Raw genomic sequence first — 20,037 nt, 5'->3', positions numbered from 1 at the left:
CCAGCATGGCTGAGCGGATAAGAGCCACCTGCTCATTGGTGGTTATTCCGAGGTCATGCTGTAGACTGGGAGATGCTGGGTTCAAATCCTACCGCTGGCTATGCTGTCTCGGGTTTTCCCTGGGTCTTACAGCAGAGCTTCCGGACAAATGTCGGCACAGTTCCCCTGGAGTTAGCCCAGGACAATGCACTATCCCCTCCCTCCCTGTGCCCCCCACTTCTGCTGTCCCCTCTCCATCGGTCCACGTCTGTACGCCACTCGATAGACAAAGTCGCTTCGTGGCGCTAAGTGCTTACGCAGAATTAATAAAAAATTGTTATAGTAAAACCCGCGGATAGCGATATCGCGTATAACGATATCCCTTGTAAAACGATGGTTCATGATTTTACCGTCAAAATATACATTGTTTCTACGGGGAAACGACACGCGTATAGCGATGGAGACCGCAGTTCCGAGTACTCGTATAACGATGTTGGACGCTGTCCCGTGAGCGTAACCTCGCGGCGATTTTCGCCGCAATAAGATACAGTAGAAGCTCGATGATACGAATCTCACGGGGTAGCGGAAAAAATTCGTATCGCCCGAAGTTCACATCAAAAGAAGTAAACCAAAATAAAAATTGAGGCAAGAAAATAGACAGCGACTGTTCATTTTCCGATACTGTCAGTGAACGAGGTACGTGGTAACGCTTTTGTGCCTCCGTATTCGGCCAATGCTGCTCAAATTCGCGAGATGATCCGAAAGGCCTAGCGCGTGCTTTCCACCCGCGAGTCGCGCGGCAGTGTTCTAAAGCGAGCTTCTCGCAGAGCACGCAGGCGTTAGGTGAAGCCGACTTGCGGAATGGTGACGTGTAGTGTTGCCAGAAGTTGCCCCGCTATGTTCCCTGGCTCCCCCCGCGAGTTCCGATCGCTGTTTTTCCGAGCCAGTGCGATGTCACGCAGCTTCGCGTTTTTTAAGTATATGTTTCTTCTTCTTCTTTTCCTACACGCGGCGTGCCGCGCGACTTTTCGGGGACGCGCTATATAGGTCAGCCCTCGTTTAACGATGTACCCCGTATAACGATGGAATTCGCGATTACAGTCAATATCGTTATATGCGGGTTTCACTTTAGTTGGGGTTTTTGCATACAGCATCTGCACGTCATACACGATTGAAGAAGTTCAAACTCTGTAACCAGCGATGAGGAAGGAACGAATAACGATTATTTTCGATCTGTAACCAGTGATGGCTCGATTTCAATACGAGCGCTAAAACACCAGAAACAACAACAACAACAAAACTACAGCACTGACTGATAGGCCATTGCAACGTCCAACCAACCAGCCTGGTTTTTAAAGGTTTTTTTTTGTACTTTTCAAAGGAACACTTTCTTTTCTGCTCTCTTTCCTCAGCGGAGGCACGAAGCGGAAACTGTCCATTGGCATGGCTCTGATTGGACGTCCTCCAGTCATCTTCTTTGACGAACCCACAGCGGGAGTGGATCCTGCAGCTCGTAGACGAATCTGGCACGGGCTGCAGGAAATGCAGGGAGCTACAGGAGCTGCCTATGTTCTCACTAGTCACAGGTACATGCTCCAGCATTCAAGCTAAACTGCATCTACTTCGCCGCCATCTTGAGAAAGCCTGAGAAATTATCGACGCAGACACAGCGTCTCTGTTTTCCATGTTGCCCCCTCACTTAGGCTTTCTCAAGATGGAGTTTGTCCTAACCAGCTTGCCTGCATCTATTCCATATCATCTACCATATTTTACTACCGTATTATTTACTTGAATCTAGGCCGACACTCTTTTTTTAAATATGCATTATGAAAGTACAGTCGTCGACCGATTTTTCGGACTCGCTCGATTATTCGGACTCGTTCGCGGAACGGCCGCGGGCCCCATAGAGTTGATGTATAAGAACGTCCAAAATTTCGGACTCTGTTTGCCCAACTCGCGAATTTCTCTCTTGGGGTGACGGAAAATATTGGTATCGTCTGAAGTTCGTATCAAAAGAAATCAACCAACCAAAATATCGAGGCAAAAAAATAGGCAGTGGTGATTCTTCATTTTCCATTCCTCCGAGTAGAAGAGGTCTGTCGTGGCGCGTTTGCGTCTTCGTTTTTTTGGCCAACGGCCAAGCACGTGCTGTCCGCCCGCGAGTCGCGCGACAGCGCTGTAAAGCGAGCTTCACCTGAAGCACGCATGCGTTAGGCGAAGCCGACTTGCGGAGTTGATGACGGCGGTGCCTCTGACAGTGTACATTGATGAAATGTCGCTTCGGGAAATAGAAGCTGATGTCATCAGGCAGAGCTCGTATGATGGCATCAGGAAAGCATCGACAAATTTTTCCAGCCAGTACTAGGGCTTAGTAAAGTAAATCTTGAAGCGAAATTCGTTTTTTCGGACTCTTGCGCGATCCCCGCCGAGTCCGAAAAATCGGACGGCGACTGTATCGGGTCGAGCCAGATTCGAGGATGCAGTTCTGACTTAACCGCCGCGCACCTCACCCCACCTCACACCACTTCACACCACTTCACACCACCTCAAGGTGGGATCCCATAACTTACGGCAAGTAAATCCTACAGATTCTGTCGCTGTAGCAGTCAGCCAGTCCATTTGCTAGATGGCAGCAGCTAGTAGCGAAACTATGTTTGCAAAATAAATGTACGTACTTTCTAATTTATTATGCAGCGTACCAGTCTCAAATATCATAAAACACGGATTTAAATAAACAGTGCGAGAAATTTACACTGTCGTAATTTTGTTACGACTATGTATATCTGTGGTGACGCTGTAGTTCTGTGTGTCACCACACAATGTGCGAGAGATAAAGTTCACTAAAATGCCCATTTGGGCTCATTGGTACATTTCCTCGACGATATAAAAGTGCCGAAAAGACGTTACTTTCGACTACAGACTTGCATTCGTGGAGAGTCTTACTTTTAACTTTCCACCATTTTGGGGTGTCTGCCTAGAATTGAGGCTGGCCTAAATAAATTTAAGAAATATGGTAATGTGAACTTACCACATATAATGTGACATACTTCTTTGCAGCATGGAAGAGTGCGAGGCATTGTGCCAGCGCCTCAGTATCATGGTTAACGGCACTTTCCGGTGCCTCGGTTCGACGCAGCATTTAAAAGCCAAGTTTGGGCAAGGTTTTACCGTTCTAGTCAAACTTAGTCCAGGAGATTCCCTGGAGGTGGCCACAACGTCTGCAACCATTTCGTCCCTCTGTGCCAGGATGGAGGAAGAGTTCCCCGGTGCTTGGGAACTGAAGGACAGTCACCAGGTAGGAATGAACGAACGAAACATTTTATTTCCACGTCGTATTGCGGTGGGAGCCGCGAAAAAAAAGTCGCGGGATGTAATATTTCGGGGTATTCCTAACAGCAAACGAGTTTCACGTGAGGGGGCTTTTGGGACGTCCTTTCGTTGTGTGGAATACTGTAGTCCCTCGTTAGAACGAGACCGCTTTTTTTACGAATTATCGCTCGTTTCGAAGTTTCACCAGGTCCCGATCGAAATGCGTGCGTATTTTGAACCGCTTTATTCGAAGTTTACCACGAGCCAACTCCGCGTAGCACGAAAATGCAAGACTCGGGAGTGCCTTGATGCGGAATCACTAAATGTGCGATTCGACGGTAAATCGGGTAAAACCCGAAAAATCTCAGGCCCTAACTATACAGTCACGTTCAATCTGAGTGGGTACTGGGTCATTTTCTTGCTACGTGTCATTTCAGTGCCTGTTGCACTTCCACCTGCACGATACGAATCTGAAATGGAGTCATCTGTTTGAACGAATGGAAGCCCTGAAGCAGGAGCTCGGCTACGAGGACTACGTCGTGAGCGACACAACACTAGAGCAGATCTTCCTCGCCTTTGCCAGGACTCAGAGGGAGAGCGAAAAAGAAGTTGTCGTCTGATGAAGCCTGACCAGCACCAGAGTGGCTGCAGTAATGGCTAGTAGTTAGGCTTAAGTGAATTTCACCTAAGTTGCATACACGGCACCAGAACATACACATTCTTATAGCTCTCATTGTCAGGGAAATTCCTAGAGTGGGTGCGCTAGTCTCCCCGAATGAAACTGCAAAATGACTACAGACTTTCTCAGCAGTGCTGATGCAGATGGGTCGATGCTTAGACAAAAGAGCTACGTGCTTGGGACATGTTCTTGTTAGTAAGGACCAGTGTAGGTGTCGGGCTCGTTAGGTTTCACGCTGTTTAGTCCCAAGGCTCTAGGCCTACTTGCCATTTTGCACCCCAGACAGTGTTTGCAAACATGTGAAAGCACAGGTTCCATACCAGTGATAAGAACTTGAGGAAGCTTCTTTGTATGCCATATCTCTGTAGAGGTCATGTAGGACTCTTCTGTAAACTTTACTGCGATTGTAAAGCACGATTTTCACTCATAATCATTTCCATTTATTTTTGGTACTTAGAGCTTCTGGTTCTTGTGTCAAAATCCATACACAATGGCCTCCATTTTGCACCTGTATCACGTTCCATGTTGCCTTTTACTACATGGCCGCGGCACCACATACAGGTACTGTGTACTGTGTACCGCTGCTTACAGTGCTGATATCTATGCCCTGCCTCCAAAATGTGCCTCAGTCTTGTGCTTATGTTACCGCGAATGTATTGCATAGCGAGCGTAAGACTGCCTTTCAGCGATGACTGTTTCACCAGTAGCGTTGTCTACGTATATGATATGCTCTCGCATTCAAACTGGGCTTTTGAGAATGTTTTGAATTCTATTTTTACAGTCCAAACTTCCACATTAATTCCTTCGCACAATGGAATACATTAATTTATTGTGGTATCAGGGAGTGAGACAAATTAGTTTGAAACATCCTTTCACTTAGGACATGCAAGTTAGCAAGTTCAAACCATACCAGCAATCCATAATGTTTTCGTTTCACACACGCACACCATTTGCAGTGCCGCATTGCTCCGCGGGCACGGACAAATATCCATGCTGTTACCGTTGGTGAGGCCACAGTAGCTTTCTCACAGTCTGTACTCTTCACACATCACAGCTTGTACACAACAGGGCCGGATCGCCGGCCGGGAGTTTGAAACGTCACCCATTTCCACTGTTTGGAATGTAGCACTTCAATCTGCTGCTGTGATATGTAGTACTATAGATTTCTCTGTTACAGGGATCATAAAGCTGTGTGATATTGTTCTTGTACTCGTAGGTACGTGAAGGATTGCGCATGTGCAATCATCATAACGGCTCATCTGGTGTAAACGCGAGCAGCTACAGTACAAGAGAATCTCTCTGCTGCTTGTGTCATACAGTAGGCTCATGCCCCTGTGTTGGCATCCTGGTTTTGCACCGGTGTACTTTATATTTGTATATGAATATTTTTTACCATCTCTGTCTTCACACATTAAAGCAGTTTTGTTTCATTGCGCCGTGGGGATTTCTTGTGGCTTGATCCTGATCGCACGTTTATGATCCGTACCCTCATCCTGGATCGTGGGTACAGGACAAGTATCATATGAGAGGTGGAGGGACTGGATCACTCTCTTTCAATTTTGCGTTGCAACAGTTTGTATCCCCACCTTACTCTGAAACTAGGCCCCCTCCCTAAAATATCTCGCAAATAGCCGATTACTAACGTGGCCATACTTGGACCCCTTAAGGTGGGACATCTCTACAGTATAGGGAGGGGGGGGCCGTCCCAGTAAACCAAAACGTCTAATGGACATCCAGAGGATGGTACAGAGTGGACATTTGGGATGTCTAGTAGATATATGTCCACGGTACATTTCATAGATGGTCCATGGATCGTTGGAAGCTCGTCCATAACTGTATAAATGCATGTCCTCTGGATGTACCTGCTGGACATTTGTCACATCCATTGGACGTGTTTGTGAGGTTTTGCGACGTCTAATATACGTCCTGTCGATGTTCCTACCGGATTAACATACGACAATATATAGACCGGATTGCAAAACTACTTTTTCAGCTATTTTGTGTGCATGAATAGCGCAAATGATTGGACGTATATTAGACGTCGCAATGCCTCATGAACACGTCCACTAGACGTGACAAATGTCCAGCAGGTACATCCAGAGGACATGCATTTATACAGTTATGGACGAGCCTCCGACGATCCATGGAACATCCATGGAATAGAACGTGGACATACTTGGATATCTACTAGACATCCCAAATGTCTTAGATGTTTGGATGTTTCTGGTATGTCTAATAGACGTTTGTGGTTTACTGGGGTGTTTCATTCAACAAATCAAACTCTGTTTCACCTATATCAGTCCAGTCTTTGAGCGCTACACGCCCATACGAGTGCCGTCAGTCTACTGATTAAGTTATTTTCGCTTTTTCTGTGTGTGTGTGTACGTGTTAATATTATTCTTTTTTTTTTCTTCTGCGTGCTACCTAGCGCGCGTACAGGAAATAATTTGACCAGGATGTATTCTCCTTAGTGTGTCCTCATCAGCCATCTCATATTCGCAGATACGAACGGAAACTCGCGCCCTGAAATCGCTGAACTTGCATTTTTATTTCATCATTATTGTCGGCGATGCAGCTCTTGATGAACAAAGCGTGCGAAGGCCGGCTTCACTTTCAACAAAGTATTGGCTTCTGGAACAGCAACTCCTTAAAGGTAGTTCCATTGGCTAGAGTGTAGAAACATGCGAGCTGTGAGAAGGTCACGTGGAAGTTGAACGACCTCTTACCTATTCGAAGTTCGTTCAGCTGCGACCGGAAAGCAGGATAAAAAGGCCTTCCCACAAGCAGACTACCAGGTCCCGTGGTCATTCCAAGCCGAGACGGGGAAAATGACCCGAGTTCCAATCCGGGCACCGACTGTGCGTTGTCTGGGTGTTTTCCCTGGGTTCCCTGTGAAGTCGGCCCAGGACGTACGATCCCCCCCGTGCGATAGCGGTGACGTTTCCCGCTAGAGTGTGGTTGAGTTCTACCTCCACCACAAGCAGACACGTGGGACAGCGGGACTGCGAAAAGGAGGCCCGTCTCTCATAAACTGGGACGTCACCCATTTGCTACAATTTGACCTCAATTTTGCGTATGACACATCACTTCAGTAGTCCTAAAATCCGCCTCCCCCCCCCCAAAAAAAAAAATCGCTGTACTCTGGCGCACTACGAAGCCCGTACGAAATGCGATAGCATTGCAGTAGACGAAGGACGGTGCCTGCGCCGTGACCACGTGATTTGCGTGCGACGCAACGGTCGGGTGTCTCCAGCACACGCGTTCACTTCCTCTTAAGGCGGACTCACTTCTTAAAGAGTCTAGGGGAAATTTTTGTTCGCAGGGTTCTCGTAAACCTCGCTACATTTCTACACGAAACGGGAACAGGCATGTTCCCCGCGAGTTTATCTAGGGAATGACATATTTTTGTAGGCCTGATGAGATGCACTGATTTTTGGCGAATTAAAGTTTGTCAAATTTTGAATACATGGGAGTCTATGGGAGATGCAACAAAATCGCTTCTCTCGGCCCGCCTGCCCGCGATATTTGTGCCAAAATGATGTCATTCCCTAGAGTAATATTCGGGGAATTGACTCCAATCAACAAATTCGGCAAGCTTACTGCAGTTTTCCAGATCCCTGGGAATGAAAATAATGGCTTTGTCGCTTTTTATCGTGTTCTGCGAAGAAAACAATTTTGCCACGGTGCAGCTAACTATACCGCATGAGTCCGCCTTAAATCTACTGTACTTGTTGATGTGGATTTCTGAACATCTGGCCGAATGTAATGACGGTACATAATAGCGGCACGAGAAAAATCGTGGCAATTAAACTCAAACTCAGCGTAGCAAAATAAATCTAGCGACGAGAACTAGGGCTTCTGGGAATAGGATATACCGATTTTAACGTGGTGGTGGTGATCCCATGAGGGTTATGCGCCGCTACTAGAGCATTACCTATGAGACATCCATTTGGGACATAGTTTTTTTCGTTTCTACACCGGTAGCTCCCCTATAGCGATAGTCTATTCGAATGCAAGGAAACCTAAGTTTCCGTCGCTAAATTTATTTTGTTGTACTGAGCTCAGCTTCCACGATTTTTCTAATGGTTTAACTCTCATAAATGCGCGTCATGCCCCACTTAGGTTTCGTCTGAGCACACCCTGAAAAGGATGACGAAGAAGATTTTACTGTTTTGAAGAACAACAACTCACGGAACCCTGGCCAATGGCCCTGTGTGGCTAGTGGTCACTGCACCTAGTGGTGGAAGAAGAAGAAGAACAACTCAGGGAGATCTTTTGATTGGAAGAAGATCTCATTAGTAGAAGAAGAAGAACTTCCTATCCAGAACGAACCCTGTGTCTACACAGTTCTCTGAAGCGTCTTTATTCGTCGCCAGCATTTGTACGTCATTCTGAGTCTAGTTTTACTTGGAGAGCAATGCAGCCTGGGTGGGTGAGTGTTTGCTCAGCAATGACACCGCCAGATCAACGAACCATCGTCCGTGAACCAGAAACGAAACCGACCGAAGAAGTAACATCGGAGGGCTACGTAACTCCACCTTCCAGCATCAACGTTGTTCCTCAACGGAAGATGCGCGGAAATGCAACAGGTATAAAGAGAGATGGATACATTTCCGATAACTCTACGCAATGGAATGAAGAGCTACAAAACTTGCGTTGTTTCTTATCGGTGAAATAAGCAGTCTTTCTCCATGTTTTCGCGAGGTTTAATTTTCTCTCGGGTCACTTAATTTCTTAGGATTTTGATGGGGTCAGAACAGTCCCAGACAGAATTACAGTGAACCCTCGTTATTATGACCATTCATAGCCTCCTATATACTCAGTATATAGGAGGCTATGGACCATTATGACCTCGTTGTTATGACGTCTTTCTGTCTCCTTGATTGGTCAAAAACGGGAGCGGGTTGCGACACTTATGCAGTTACGTTAGTTGTTACAAGGTGGCGGTGCTGGTGATGGAACTCCTTGCCGTAATCGGCCACGCTCAGACGGGCAACTACAGTGAACCGTCGTTATTATGACCATGGTCGTTCCCGAAAATTTTGGTCATAATGCGGAATTGTCATATTAACGGGGGGGGGGGATTTGTAGAGGCTTCACTGCATTGTATCATCCAGGAGTATGGTCGTAAAGCGCGTATGTCAGATTATCGGGGGTCATATTAACGAGGGTTCACTGTATATGTCGATCGTTTCCCAAGGTGCAATATATGGATACGAACCTCATTGCTCGGTAAACGGTAGTTGTAACGGAAACAAACTCAGACCAGTTTTCTCAAGCAGCCGCAACATCACCATTTGCGTTTTGACTAGGAAATTTACCAGGATGCAATATGGCCTTCAGGGCTTTATAGATGTAGACAAGATGTGTTCCATCTGCATGAGTGATTGCTGAGCTCGACACGCCGGCACAAGTAATCTGCTGTTATACATCCCAAATACTCTAAATAGCCATAACAACCTTTGAGTCCATCTTTTCTTTATCTTCTCGGTACACTGCTAATGACGTCTAATCGTTGAGTGTAGTTGTCGAGGCACAATTAGATAAAAGTAATTTTAACTACTTTTTCAGTGACGTCGTCCGAGGACATGTACTCTGCTACGGAATTTCTCTCGGTTGGCGTTTCACAGTGAGTCGGGGACTATAGGTTGCAAGGCACCTTGTCTACACTGGTTGATTTCGCGTGGTTTCCGCGGCTGTCCTACGTACTTATTTTGACTAATTAAAAACTTTTTCTTGAGCAGAAGCGGTCACAAGTTGAAGGTGTACATCCTATTCGTGGTGTTGTTCACTGCAGCCGTGCTCATAGGCTTGGCCACACTGTTCCCGTACATGCTAGCTTCTACCAGTACGTATAAGTTTAACCCACACGACCGCAATGATGCACAAGAATTTAGATGGAGTGGAGTTAAGCTATTTGATTGTAGTTAAAAAGTAGTTATCCACTACTTGCAGAAATGTAGTGGCAACTACTAGTTAAACTACTGTTATGGAGTAAACTACAATAGTTACAGGTTACTGCAGGCGCCAACTACTTCCGATTTTGCCGCAAGCTTTACTTGCCTAATGAGACCTCATTTGCTGTGAAATAATTCTGCAACTTAGTTTATCGAGTAGGCACAGAAAGAATTCCGCCGCAAGCTTTGTATTTGACGATCGTAGCAATGGCTTGAGCAAAAGTTTATCATTGCTCGTGATTCATATTTAGGTTTCCAAGAACACTACAAGGGATGTTGATGGACAACATTAAGAGTTATAGATGTAGTTAAAATACATTGCAGTAGTTAAAGAAGCAGTTTTAACTACTCCCCTGAAAATTAGTTAAACTACTCCATCGCGAAGTTATTAGTAGTTATAGTTAAACTACTGTAGAAGTAGTTAGTGGCCATCGCTGTTTAGATGTTCCATCAATATCCAACGTAATCCATAGCATGAGCGTTTCCGAACTTCCGCGTGGAACACTGTTCGGCGCCGACGCTGAATGCTGGTCAACTTTGCATGTACGCGGTGGTCCATCAACCATGATACAGCGTCAGGCCACCCGATGGTACTGGGTCGAGTTGTTGCGGTATATGCGTGCAGTTACGAGAGGAAATTGTAACCTCACGAATGTAACCTCCTTTCGTCGCACTTTGGCGCTCAAACTAGAGCCGAGAAAAAAGCGGCGGAGCCAAGGACTACCGGTACAATTTCTACCGGTAAAAGGTTACAGATACCGATAAAAGTGACCACGAGGAACCCATTTCCGCAAAGAAAATCTTAGGTTGACTCGGAAAATTTCGGAGTTCAATTCGAGAAATTACATTTCCATCAATCGAAATGAAATAAAAAATGGTACCAATATGCGGCAAATGTTCCCGGCAAAAAAAGAAAGAAAAGAATCCTTGACCGCGCGTCACTCCGTTGCCTACGTTATTTATTAGGAATTTCTGTCATGGTTGGTGGACCACCCTGTATTTACGATACAGTATAAGCACTTTTGAGACGCGGAAATGTTCCTGTATTTATATTCATTGTTGACTGCCTTCGTCGAACCTGTAAGTTGCGAAGTTGCCAAGCTCGCGATTCTTGAGAATGTTGTTGTGGGCGATTATGATCCGTGGGACAGAAGGGAGATATTGTACGCGGAACCTGTTATCTCGTCATGCGGTCACGTGAGCGCGAGTGCCCAACGTCGTGCCTTCACGTACACCGCTAACCGTGGGGAATATCCTGCTACACAGCCACAAGATATTCCGTAGCAGACGACAGGGAAACACGCTGACCGTGTCGATCGTCTGCCAAGTGTCGTCTGCTAAATGCGCAGTATACGCTTCGCTGCTTTAATACGGAATAGTAAAAAGAACGCACAGCCCGCTTTACCAAAAGGACGATTTGCGAGCCACATTTTCTCTTGAATCATTAAAGCGTTATTGAACAGCATTTATAATTGCAGGCGTCAACTGGAAGTCCAGTCACAATTCCTCAACAACTACCTACTCTCTGGAAACGCTGCGTAAGTGAATTTTCAATGCGGGTGTTGGTGCTGAGGCCCACAAACACGCACCTGGTGAGGAAACTGGGCAAATCGCCTCACATGCGCGGAACCACCATTGCAAGGGCTAGAGGCATGCATGTGCTGACGAGGTGCTGTGTGACGATAAGGACGATCTCCTCTGCGAACAGATAACGCTTGATCTGATTGGTCTGACCGGCCCCTATCTCCAGGTGCCGCTTCAGAGGACGTCTGATTTCAAGCGTTAAAACAGTTGTCCCAATTCATGTAAGGACACAATGGATGCAGGTGATCTGGGAATGAACAAAGGACATGATTTGGCTGGCACGGAATCTTCAGTCAAGAACACTCGGAGACCCTTTCGTGATGCACCAACAAACAGCGAGACCAAGCCAAATGAGGGAAATTCTAGCAATGAGTGTGCAAAGATACCCTGCCTTCACGAAGGTATGCATGTTCCTACACATACCAAATCAGTGTTCCAGACGAAGCTCTACAGGGCTGCGGACGTTATGTCTTTTGACATAGGGTATGACGACTTCTCGCGATAACGTACTCGGTCGTCACAAAAAGTTCCCGCTCTCTTCCCAAGCAGTAGCGTTATCATTTTTATCATTGTCTTTTCACGTGTCTGTGTAGTCACGTCACATTTTTTGTGCCATTAATTTCGGGAAAACTAACCGTAAGCAACGTTAACACGGTACAACAAAAAATTGTGCAACTTGTATAATGTCCCATTCTCCTACGCGACTTTGATGTCTCCACTGGAAAGAGATAGAATGCTATGATGTTGAAATTGTGGAGGGGAGGTCCTCCTCCGCACGAGTCCTGGCCGGTGGTGATGGAATGTCCCAGCGTTCACATGTTCGTGGCCTCACGCTACGACGGCGCCGGTAGAACTGGTTAGGACATCATGCCACCCCCTCAAGACCACTCAGACGCGGAGCGGTGCACAGCTTGTGGGTGAGGTCCGCGTCGGTACGCGAAGAGGAGAAAGCAGGGCTTGTGTCTTCAGGTTTTAATGGCGCATCAGCTACTCGTGCCATATAATGCGGCTTGTGCTTGCAACTTGAGGTGCCGAATGGCAGCGGAATGGACAGTGCGGACAAGCGCTGGCCGGGCGGGTTCCAGGGGCGGGCCGAGAAGGGCTGCAGTGAGCGGGCCACTGAACCGCGACGCGGTTCGTGAGCGTCGAGCTCGAAGTGTTGCCTCCAGGAGAGTGCCGGGGAGGACCATCGTGGAGGGCAGAGAGGTGTCGCTGGTGGAGGCCCGGAGTCAGAGCCATTTATAGGGAGAGTTTGGCCATTCTCTGATCTTTTGCCGCCTCATGGGTGGAGCCTATTTTGACGTCAGAGTCGTCGTTCCACCGCCCCAAAAGACTGAATCCGAACAGAATCCGCTTATCAGCCATCTGATACGCGCCATATTGATGCTGTCCGCCAGCTTTGTTGTCGCAATTAATGAATGCAATCTACAGGAATAACCGGCTTATGACCCACAGCCGCCTCTGATAAGGAGGGGGGGGTTTGTTGCCAAACTGAAAGAGTTCAAGGACGAAAGGTTTTCGAAGCACAATGTACGCATGTGTCTTCCCTCCTTGCATCGTAAACAACGACCAGCATCAATATGGCGTCGGCGACCGGCTGACAACGGGACAACAATAGAGCACGGCGAGGGAGGTGGCTTAGCCGTGACGTTGCATGACGCGCTTCAAGTTAGGCTCCTCCTAATGGCCAAACTCTCCCTATAAACGGCTCTGCCCGGAGTTGCGAAGCGTGTGGCAGACTGTGTGACCATATCAAAGTGAGCAGCGAGATGGGCGAACTATGGTCTCGAGTGGACGACCGTTGTCGTTGCGATGCAGTGCGTTGAGTGAGCTGCGGTGAATGAGGCTTGTGCAGTGACGTCACGTTTTCTCACGTGACATGGGGAAAACACATTGCCTCACCGGAGTCACAGTTGGAGGACATGCCGTGAGTTGTTGCGGTATATGCGTGCAGTTACGAGAGGAAATTGTAAAAACACAGGCTGCTGCCTCCTTTGGCGCACAGTATATGACGCCTGTGACGCACCCCCATGTTTTCACGTGTCACGTGGCCCAAAGGCGTTCAAAGGCAGCGCCTGACGTCATGTGCAGCCTCATTGGCGTCGTCGCCTATAGCGGTTCCTCGAATATGGCGTTGCGAAAATTTGGGATGGTACTAGGTTGAATTACGCCGAACATGGTGCTCTTTGTTCGGGTCACCAAATGCAGAGATATTGTTCCTCCACATGAGTCCTGACTGACGGTGATGGAATTAATGTCCTAGCGGGCACGTGTTCGTGGCCTCACGCTAGGACAGCGCCGGTAGAACTGGCTGGCACGCGCAGTGGCTGCAGAGGCACGTCTTCATCATCGTCCACGGACCGCTACAAGATGATAAAAGGGAGGGACACTACTTAAAGGGAGACTCCGCACCAAAAACGTGTTGAGATAACAGTGCGACAGCAATCCGTACCGTAAGATATATCCGTAAATACAATTTCTCATCCCCAAGTGGCACAAATAATTAGAAAAAGAATATTTTCCGTTGAGTGATTAGGCGCTCCTCCATGGAAAATCAGTCCAATAACACTGGGCTTAACCTCACCGGTATCCCTCGTGTGGGGCTTTCGGAATAGGCTTCGCTTTTACCGCCGGCGAATATTTTAGAACAAAATTGAGGAAGCAGATGACTGGTCATCCATGTGGCCCGAACAACAGCCCGTGGCCCACACGAGACTACCGGTGACGTCATGGACGGTACAGGTAGGAGAGGGGAACATTCAGAAGTTTCGGTTTCGTTTTGAGCTTCCCAGCCCTTTTGGCAACTGACGCGTTCCCAACTGCCAAACCAACTTTTGTTTCTCATTTCTGAAGAATATATCGAACTTATATTTACACAGCCGTTATAATAGTTTCGGATTGTCCCGGAGTCTTCCTTTAAGAAAGCTTAACCATAAACGCAACGTTCCTCATGGACAGGCATTCTGTTGAAACAGTACATGTTAAACTTTACCCAGCCCGTTACCTGCGCGTCCAACCGAAGGGTTTTCTGAGCTTCCAAGTGGAGCCGTGCAATGACTTCTATGGATTTGTGTGCACCGAGGACATGCTCAACTTGTCCCACCCTGACGCGCTACCGTACAGATACATCAGCGTCAACCACGTCTACCGTGCAGCTATACAACACACACACGGTAAGCTCCTTGAAAGGCCATGTCATTATATGTATGTGACTTGGTGTATTGCACTCTTCAATGTTATCTTCAAGCACCACCACAATGTACGTATTATATATTGATTAGGTTCACAACAGTTTTTATCTTTTTATCAAGATATGCTCGGCATGATCGACAACGTGGATACAGCACTGTCCCAAGTCATGCTCTTCATCAAGAACTGCACCAGCGTCCGTAAGTATATAGCCACGTAGCGATTCAGCAGCATCAATACCCGAGGGGCCGACACGAAATACTTGAGCCTCCAACGCACACAACACACGCATGAAAAGCTAACGAATGAAGTGACGTGGTAGTCCTTGAGGCCAATGGAAATTCAGAAGAACGAACAAAGCATTGAAGCCTAAAACGCGTATGTTGATGGAAGAAGGGCGGTTGAAGCGTTGTCGTGGTTCTTCCGTGTGGGCCTCCAGTACGAGTACGTTTCTGGAGAAACACATACCGCCTCTAAGAGCCTAAGGGGGACAGTCAGTAATTCACGAAAGCCAGTGAATGTCAGGGGTCGAACCTGGGCCCTAGGGCCTCGAACACCTGCCTCGTTGTATGGATTTGTGGGTGAGTGAGAAAACATGCAAGAGAGAGCAGAAAAGGACTGCGTGACCTGTACGTCCCGATTACTTGAGGCTCCTCTATTCTACGAGAAGGCCATGTCAATGTGGTGACCGGTAATTAGGAGAGTTCCAGGTTCAACGCCTGGCGCTGGCACTCATTGGCTTTTTCGGGAATTATCTGTTGAAAGGATGCCTCAATTGTAAACATCTGTGTGAGTTTCACTGGGTAACATATCTAAAGGATGAGGGTGTGTGTGTAGATGGGAAGTAGTATCTGTGGCCGGAAATCAAAGGATTTCTATCAACGGCAGTTCCTTAATGGAATTCATACAGAGTAGTTTTCGTCCTCAGAGGACCGCCTCGTATCGCAGAAGGATGCCTTTCTTGACGTGCTTTCCATGGTTGACCTGGAAGCCTTTCCATACCTGATCAACGAGAAGCTGACTTCGCCCATGCTGGATGAGGCGTACGGAGCAACGGTCAGATTTCTCGACGTCGCCCCCTTCTTCCGCGTCAAAATCGTGGACAATACGCGTGGGTTTGGCAACATTGTGCTGGTGAGCCTCCACGTTTTTCTTTTCTTTTTTTACCTCACTTAGGTACCTGGGTGCTGCCTAATGAGAGGGGCTAGAAGAGAAATGAGGAAAAGGAAGGATGTGCAAGGAGGCGGTTCCGTTTTCCAACGTCCAAACTCTGAAGTATCCATGATAGATACTATACAGGCACCTTTACTACGATGCTAAGTAATCTCTGCCGCTAAAGTATACTTGCAGTCTTGGGTAGGGTAGTAACTAGTTACTTTTTGCAGTAACAAGTTACAGTAACTAGATACTTTTCTACAAAAGTAATTCTTGTAAGTGTAATAGACTGCTTTTTGTTAAAGTGACTGTAAAATGTAACTAAGTTACTCGGGTATTGTAATATTTTCCATATATTTACATTTATTCTGCTTTTTTTTTCATGTAAGTCACCAGCTCGCTTGCTTCTTGGCCATTCTTTCTTTGTTACTTTGATGCAGTAACTGTAGCTGTAAAAAGAGTTCAATTTCAAAAAGAGTAACTGTAACTCAGTTACTATTTTTTTTTACTTACCCACGACTGTGTGCTTGCATTGGTTTCTCCACTTAGTTTGCACGGTGTGAGTCTCTTGTCGCGGGAAATGAGAATGGGATTAAAGGATTATCGGCCGTAATGAGACTTCGGCCGTAATGAGACTTTAGCAGTAATGAGACTTCGGCCGTAATGAAACTTTGGCCGTAATGATATGCAATCGGCTTACGGAGCTTCGTTGCACTCGTGGATGAGCGAATCAGAGGAGACCCACTCCTCCACTGGAAAGGTGAAGCTGTAGCGACAGGCCTTGTGACGTCACTGCTGGTTTTCCGCGGTGTCGATTTTACAGCTGTCTGCAGAGCCGTTTAAGAGGTAGCTCCAGAATTCCTGGGTGGTGTCAAAATGTGGCCCCCTAAAGTGGTGTGCGCAGGGCCGCGGATAACGTGACGACCCCTCACTTCTTACTTGCACAACTCTTCTCTCGAATGCTTCTTTCCACCATAGTTGCACGTTACGGCTATCACATTCATCACGGCACCTCAGTTGTTTGGACGTCCTTTTTGGATTGCTTATTTATTTATTTTGTAATATATAACTGGAACGTTCCACGGGTCCTACAAATCTTATGTGGTAGTAAGCGAAACGTCTCTAAAAATGTCCGAAGTTTAGTCTAAAATCCTCCATGCCGCCATGCGCGAAAGTGCAAAGTTGTTGTCTTTTGGGCAGCTGACGAGTGCTACTGAAGACGCAGCGTCCATCGTGGGTCAGTTATCGCTTCACGTGGACAACCTACTGACGACCTGGTGGAAGCTCCGTGACCTACTGCCCGTCCTCTACTCTCAGCCCGACCGAGATATCGAGGCTATGCTCAACATATTCAGGGAAGTTGCTCGGGTGAGTCGGCGCCGTGTCTTGCAAGGTTTCTCGGCAAGGGTGTTAGGAGGATCTCTCGAGGAGATCGCGTGCTATTGAGTGCTGTTCTAAGTGAGGACATCACGAAGTCTATAGTCAAAACAAACTCACATGACAACCGATTTCGAGTGCAGAGCTTTGATCCGTTCTTTTCCACGCCTCTTACATTTGACAGCTGTCTGCCCAACACGCTACAAGTTCAACGAGCATCGTCAGGCTGAAAGACCTCCCAGCTGGCAACCACGTACGTCACAAGCATCCCTACTATGTCCCTAACCGTCTATGGGTTGTCAGAAATCACACAAATTCGACATAGGACGTGCCGCCGTCGTGACCCTGGGAGCGAAGCCAACCGGAAATCGCGTGGACGCTGATGAATTCGTAAATTTGCAAGTGAGGTTGGGTAGGTTAGCCTGACGCCCGCGCTGGTCACGTGACTGTTGTCACCGCTAGGGGCATCGTGGTTGCTCATGGTCCGGTTCCGTCATCTGTTAGCCAATGCGGGCCCTCGCTGTGCGGATGTGTCGGACACCGGATATAGTTGGGCAATAACACGCTGCCCAGCTGTATAGACGACCCTCTGTTTACAAACATGTGACGTCCCGAGAAGACCGGTTAGAGGTTATATTTTGCTGTGGTGGGCAAGAAGCGGGGAAAATGCATCGGGTGATAATGCCTACCAGCATGCTTTGCGCGGCGGCGAAACGTAATCGATCACGTGGGGGCTCAGTCTATAGAGGCCGTGCTAAAAAAGTGCTAGCTGGCAAATTCATGGTGCTAGCAAACCGCCATTGCCACGTTTCGACCAAGAGAATCTGGCAAAGGTAGCTGCCAGGAAATGACCACGCGAATTCGCCATAATTTAATGCTCGTGCCTAATTTAACTCGTGCTAGAAGTGCAAGGGTGTAGGCGAGAAGGTACTTCGTAAAAGGACGATAAAACCTGAGACACGGAACAGAAAAAGACAACACGACACGTTCTCAATAGTAGTTCGTGTAGTAGTTCTCTACACACTCTCTCTCGTGTAGTAGTTCTGTAGTAGTAGTAGTTCTCAATAGTAGTTCGTGTTGTCTTCAGTAGTAGCTCTCACGTTCTTGTTTTGAGAACGTGTCGTGTTGTCTCCTTCTGTTCCGTGTCACAGGTTTTATCGTCGTTTTAACTCGTGCCTTCCGCGCTATTTCGCGTCTCACATTTTACTCTCAAAATGTTGTCTCTCGACATGACGCTCAAGTTACATAACATGATTTAGAGCACTGCTTGTAACCGTCTCGTCACACGTCATAGGCAACATCATTTTGAGGTCGTTCCGTTTTAGCGACATTTTCTCGCCAGCACGAAACGACGCCAACAACTTGTTGGCGAGGTACAGGCACGTGAGGCAAAGCTTCCTCTCACAGCGAAATGAGGCTGGCGTTTCAGAACGATTATCTTCGATATTTTTTTTTTTTTTTAGATATTGCCAGTGGAATGTGTCCTTGAATGGGTTGGGGGTACTTTATTTCTGGCAAAAAGAAACAAACAAATAAAACTTTGCCTTCACTTGGCATCTTTTCGACTTCAATTCTGAAAATTAAGCTTTTGGGGGACAAAAATAGAAAGAAAGAAAAGAGAGAGATCTAATTAAAACCGACGCAGGTCGTGGGAAAACTTCCCTGAAGATAAATACCGTAGACCACATCTTTTTCGAACAAGTAGATTTCCTTTGAAAGATGAATGTCACAGAAAAGGTTAGCCAGCTATAGGGCTCGAACCCACATCTTCTGGGTTACCGGTCCAGGGCTCTACCAATTGAGCTAAGCTAACACACCTCCCCAGCGACTTCCAATGGCGCGTCATCTGAAGGGACAAACCAGCCACTCTCTCTCACTCATCCTCCTTTCACTCTTACATTTTTGCTCACTCATACACGCATTCATACGACGGGATCCACGCAAGCGGCAACTGTTGAACGTGAGGGAACTGATGTTCAAAAGTAGATTTCCTTATACAGAAATTACGAACACGTTAGGTGAAACGCGCTGTCGGTTGTCATCTCTGTCGTGAAGACGAGGATGATTCCAGCAGAACTTTGCGCAAACTTTGTGTAACCTTTGTTTGAAGTGTCGGTATACACAGCCTCGAAATACGAACGACAACGAAAGGCACGCTGGCGGCACGGCTGGTATGACCGCGGCTTCTCCACGCTGCACCGCGAACGCTAAGGCGCATTTTGAGGCGCATGTGTGACCCTTAGGTTTCCACTGTATCTCTTAAAGCGATCACGTCGTATTTCTAGTGGGATTGGCAGCGAACTTTGAACGCCATTTTTGCGAACGTCACTACGTTTACGGACTACAGCCCTGTTCTGGTGGATAGCCCGGACTACTTCAATGACCTCGCACAGCTCATAGATCAGTACCAAGTGTAAGTTCGGAATTCTCTACTCTCCTTGAAGGGATAAGTGCTTTCTGAGGCTCGTTGTTCTTTATACGAGCCATTCTTTTTGGGCGCGAAAAGAAGCCCATAGGATAGCGATTTTCGAGCCGCTGATCCCTTGCTTTGCCTTTATACTCTCTATTGACTGCATCATATTCAGACGCGTGAATATGCTGCATGGACCACCCGTTGGGTGCGCACTGAGTAGAAAATTTTATCTAACCATTGTTAACGCTGCGTCGAACGGTATCAACAGGAACCAATCAGTGGATAAGATTCTGAGTCACGCACGACCGCAATTGAACATCCGTGTATGCTATAAGGGGATAAGTCGACTGATACCCTAGTCAGACAGCATTTCAAATGTCAATTGCGAGAAATGG

The 20,037-nt window shown here is 47.1% G+C and overlaps 2 protein-coding genes across 3 annotated transcripts in view; both read left to right on the top strand.

The window, feature by feature from the left end:
* LOC135401613 (ATP-binding cassette sub-family A member 2-like) overlaps positions 1-5,400 on the top strand; it is a 43,798-nt gene extending 38,398 nt beyond the window's left edge. For both annotated transcript variants that reach the window (XM_064634117.1, XM_064634116.1), the window contains exons 24-26: positions 1,392-1,565; positions 3,037-3,274; positions 3,726-5,400. In XM_064634117.1, the coding sequence (XP_064490187.1) occupies positions 1,392-1,565; positions 3,037-3,274; positions 3,726-3,908 (595 nt within the window). In that variant the 3' untranslated portion in view covers positions 3,909-5,400. The remainder of the gene's footprint in view (positions 1-1,391; positions 1,566-3,036; positions 3,275-3,725) is intronic.
* A 2,901-nt stretch (positions 5,401-8,301) lies between these two features.
* LOC135401612 (uncharacterized) overlaps positions 8,302-20,037 on the top strand; it is a 29,209-nt gene continuing 17,473 nt past the window's right edge. Inside the window, exons 1-11 of the mRNA XM_064634115.1 lie at positions 8,302-8,556; positions 9,539-9,596; positions 9,712-9,815; positions 11,403-11,462; positions 11,751-11,909; positions 14,505-14,681; positions 14,820-14,897; positions 15,626-15,831; positions 17,053-17,220; positions 17,414-17,482; positions 19,515-19,642. Coding sequence (XP_064490185.1) covers positions 8,385-8,556; positions 9,539-9,596; positions 9,712-9,815; positions 11,403-11,462; positions 11,751-11,909; positions 14,505-14,681; positions 14,820-14,897; positions 15,626-15,831; positions 17,053-17,220; positions 17,414-17,482; positions 19,515-19,642 — 1,379 coding nt within the window. The 5' untranslated portion in view covers positions 8,302-8,384. The remainder of the gene's footprint in view (positions 8,557-9,538; positions 9,597-9,711; positions 9,816-11,402; positions 11,463-11,750; positions 11,910-14,504; positions 14,682-14,819; positions 14,898-15,625; positions 15,832-17,052; positions 17,221-17,413; positions 17,483-19,514; positions 19,643-20,037) is intronic.

Source organism: Ornithodoros turicata, chromosome 7 (assembly GCF_037126465.1).
Source record: "Ornithodoros turicata isolate Travis chromosome 7, ASM3712646v1, whole genome shotgun sequence".
NCBI lineage: Eukaryota > Metazoa > Arthropoda > Arachnida > Ixodida > Argasidae > Ornithodoros > Ornithodoros turicata.
The sequence above is the reverse complement of the archived record's forward strand: the minus strand, read 5'-3'. Positions and strand labels throughout refer to the sequence as shown.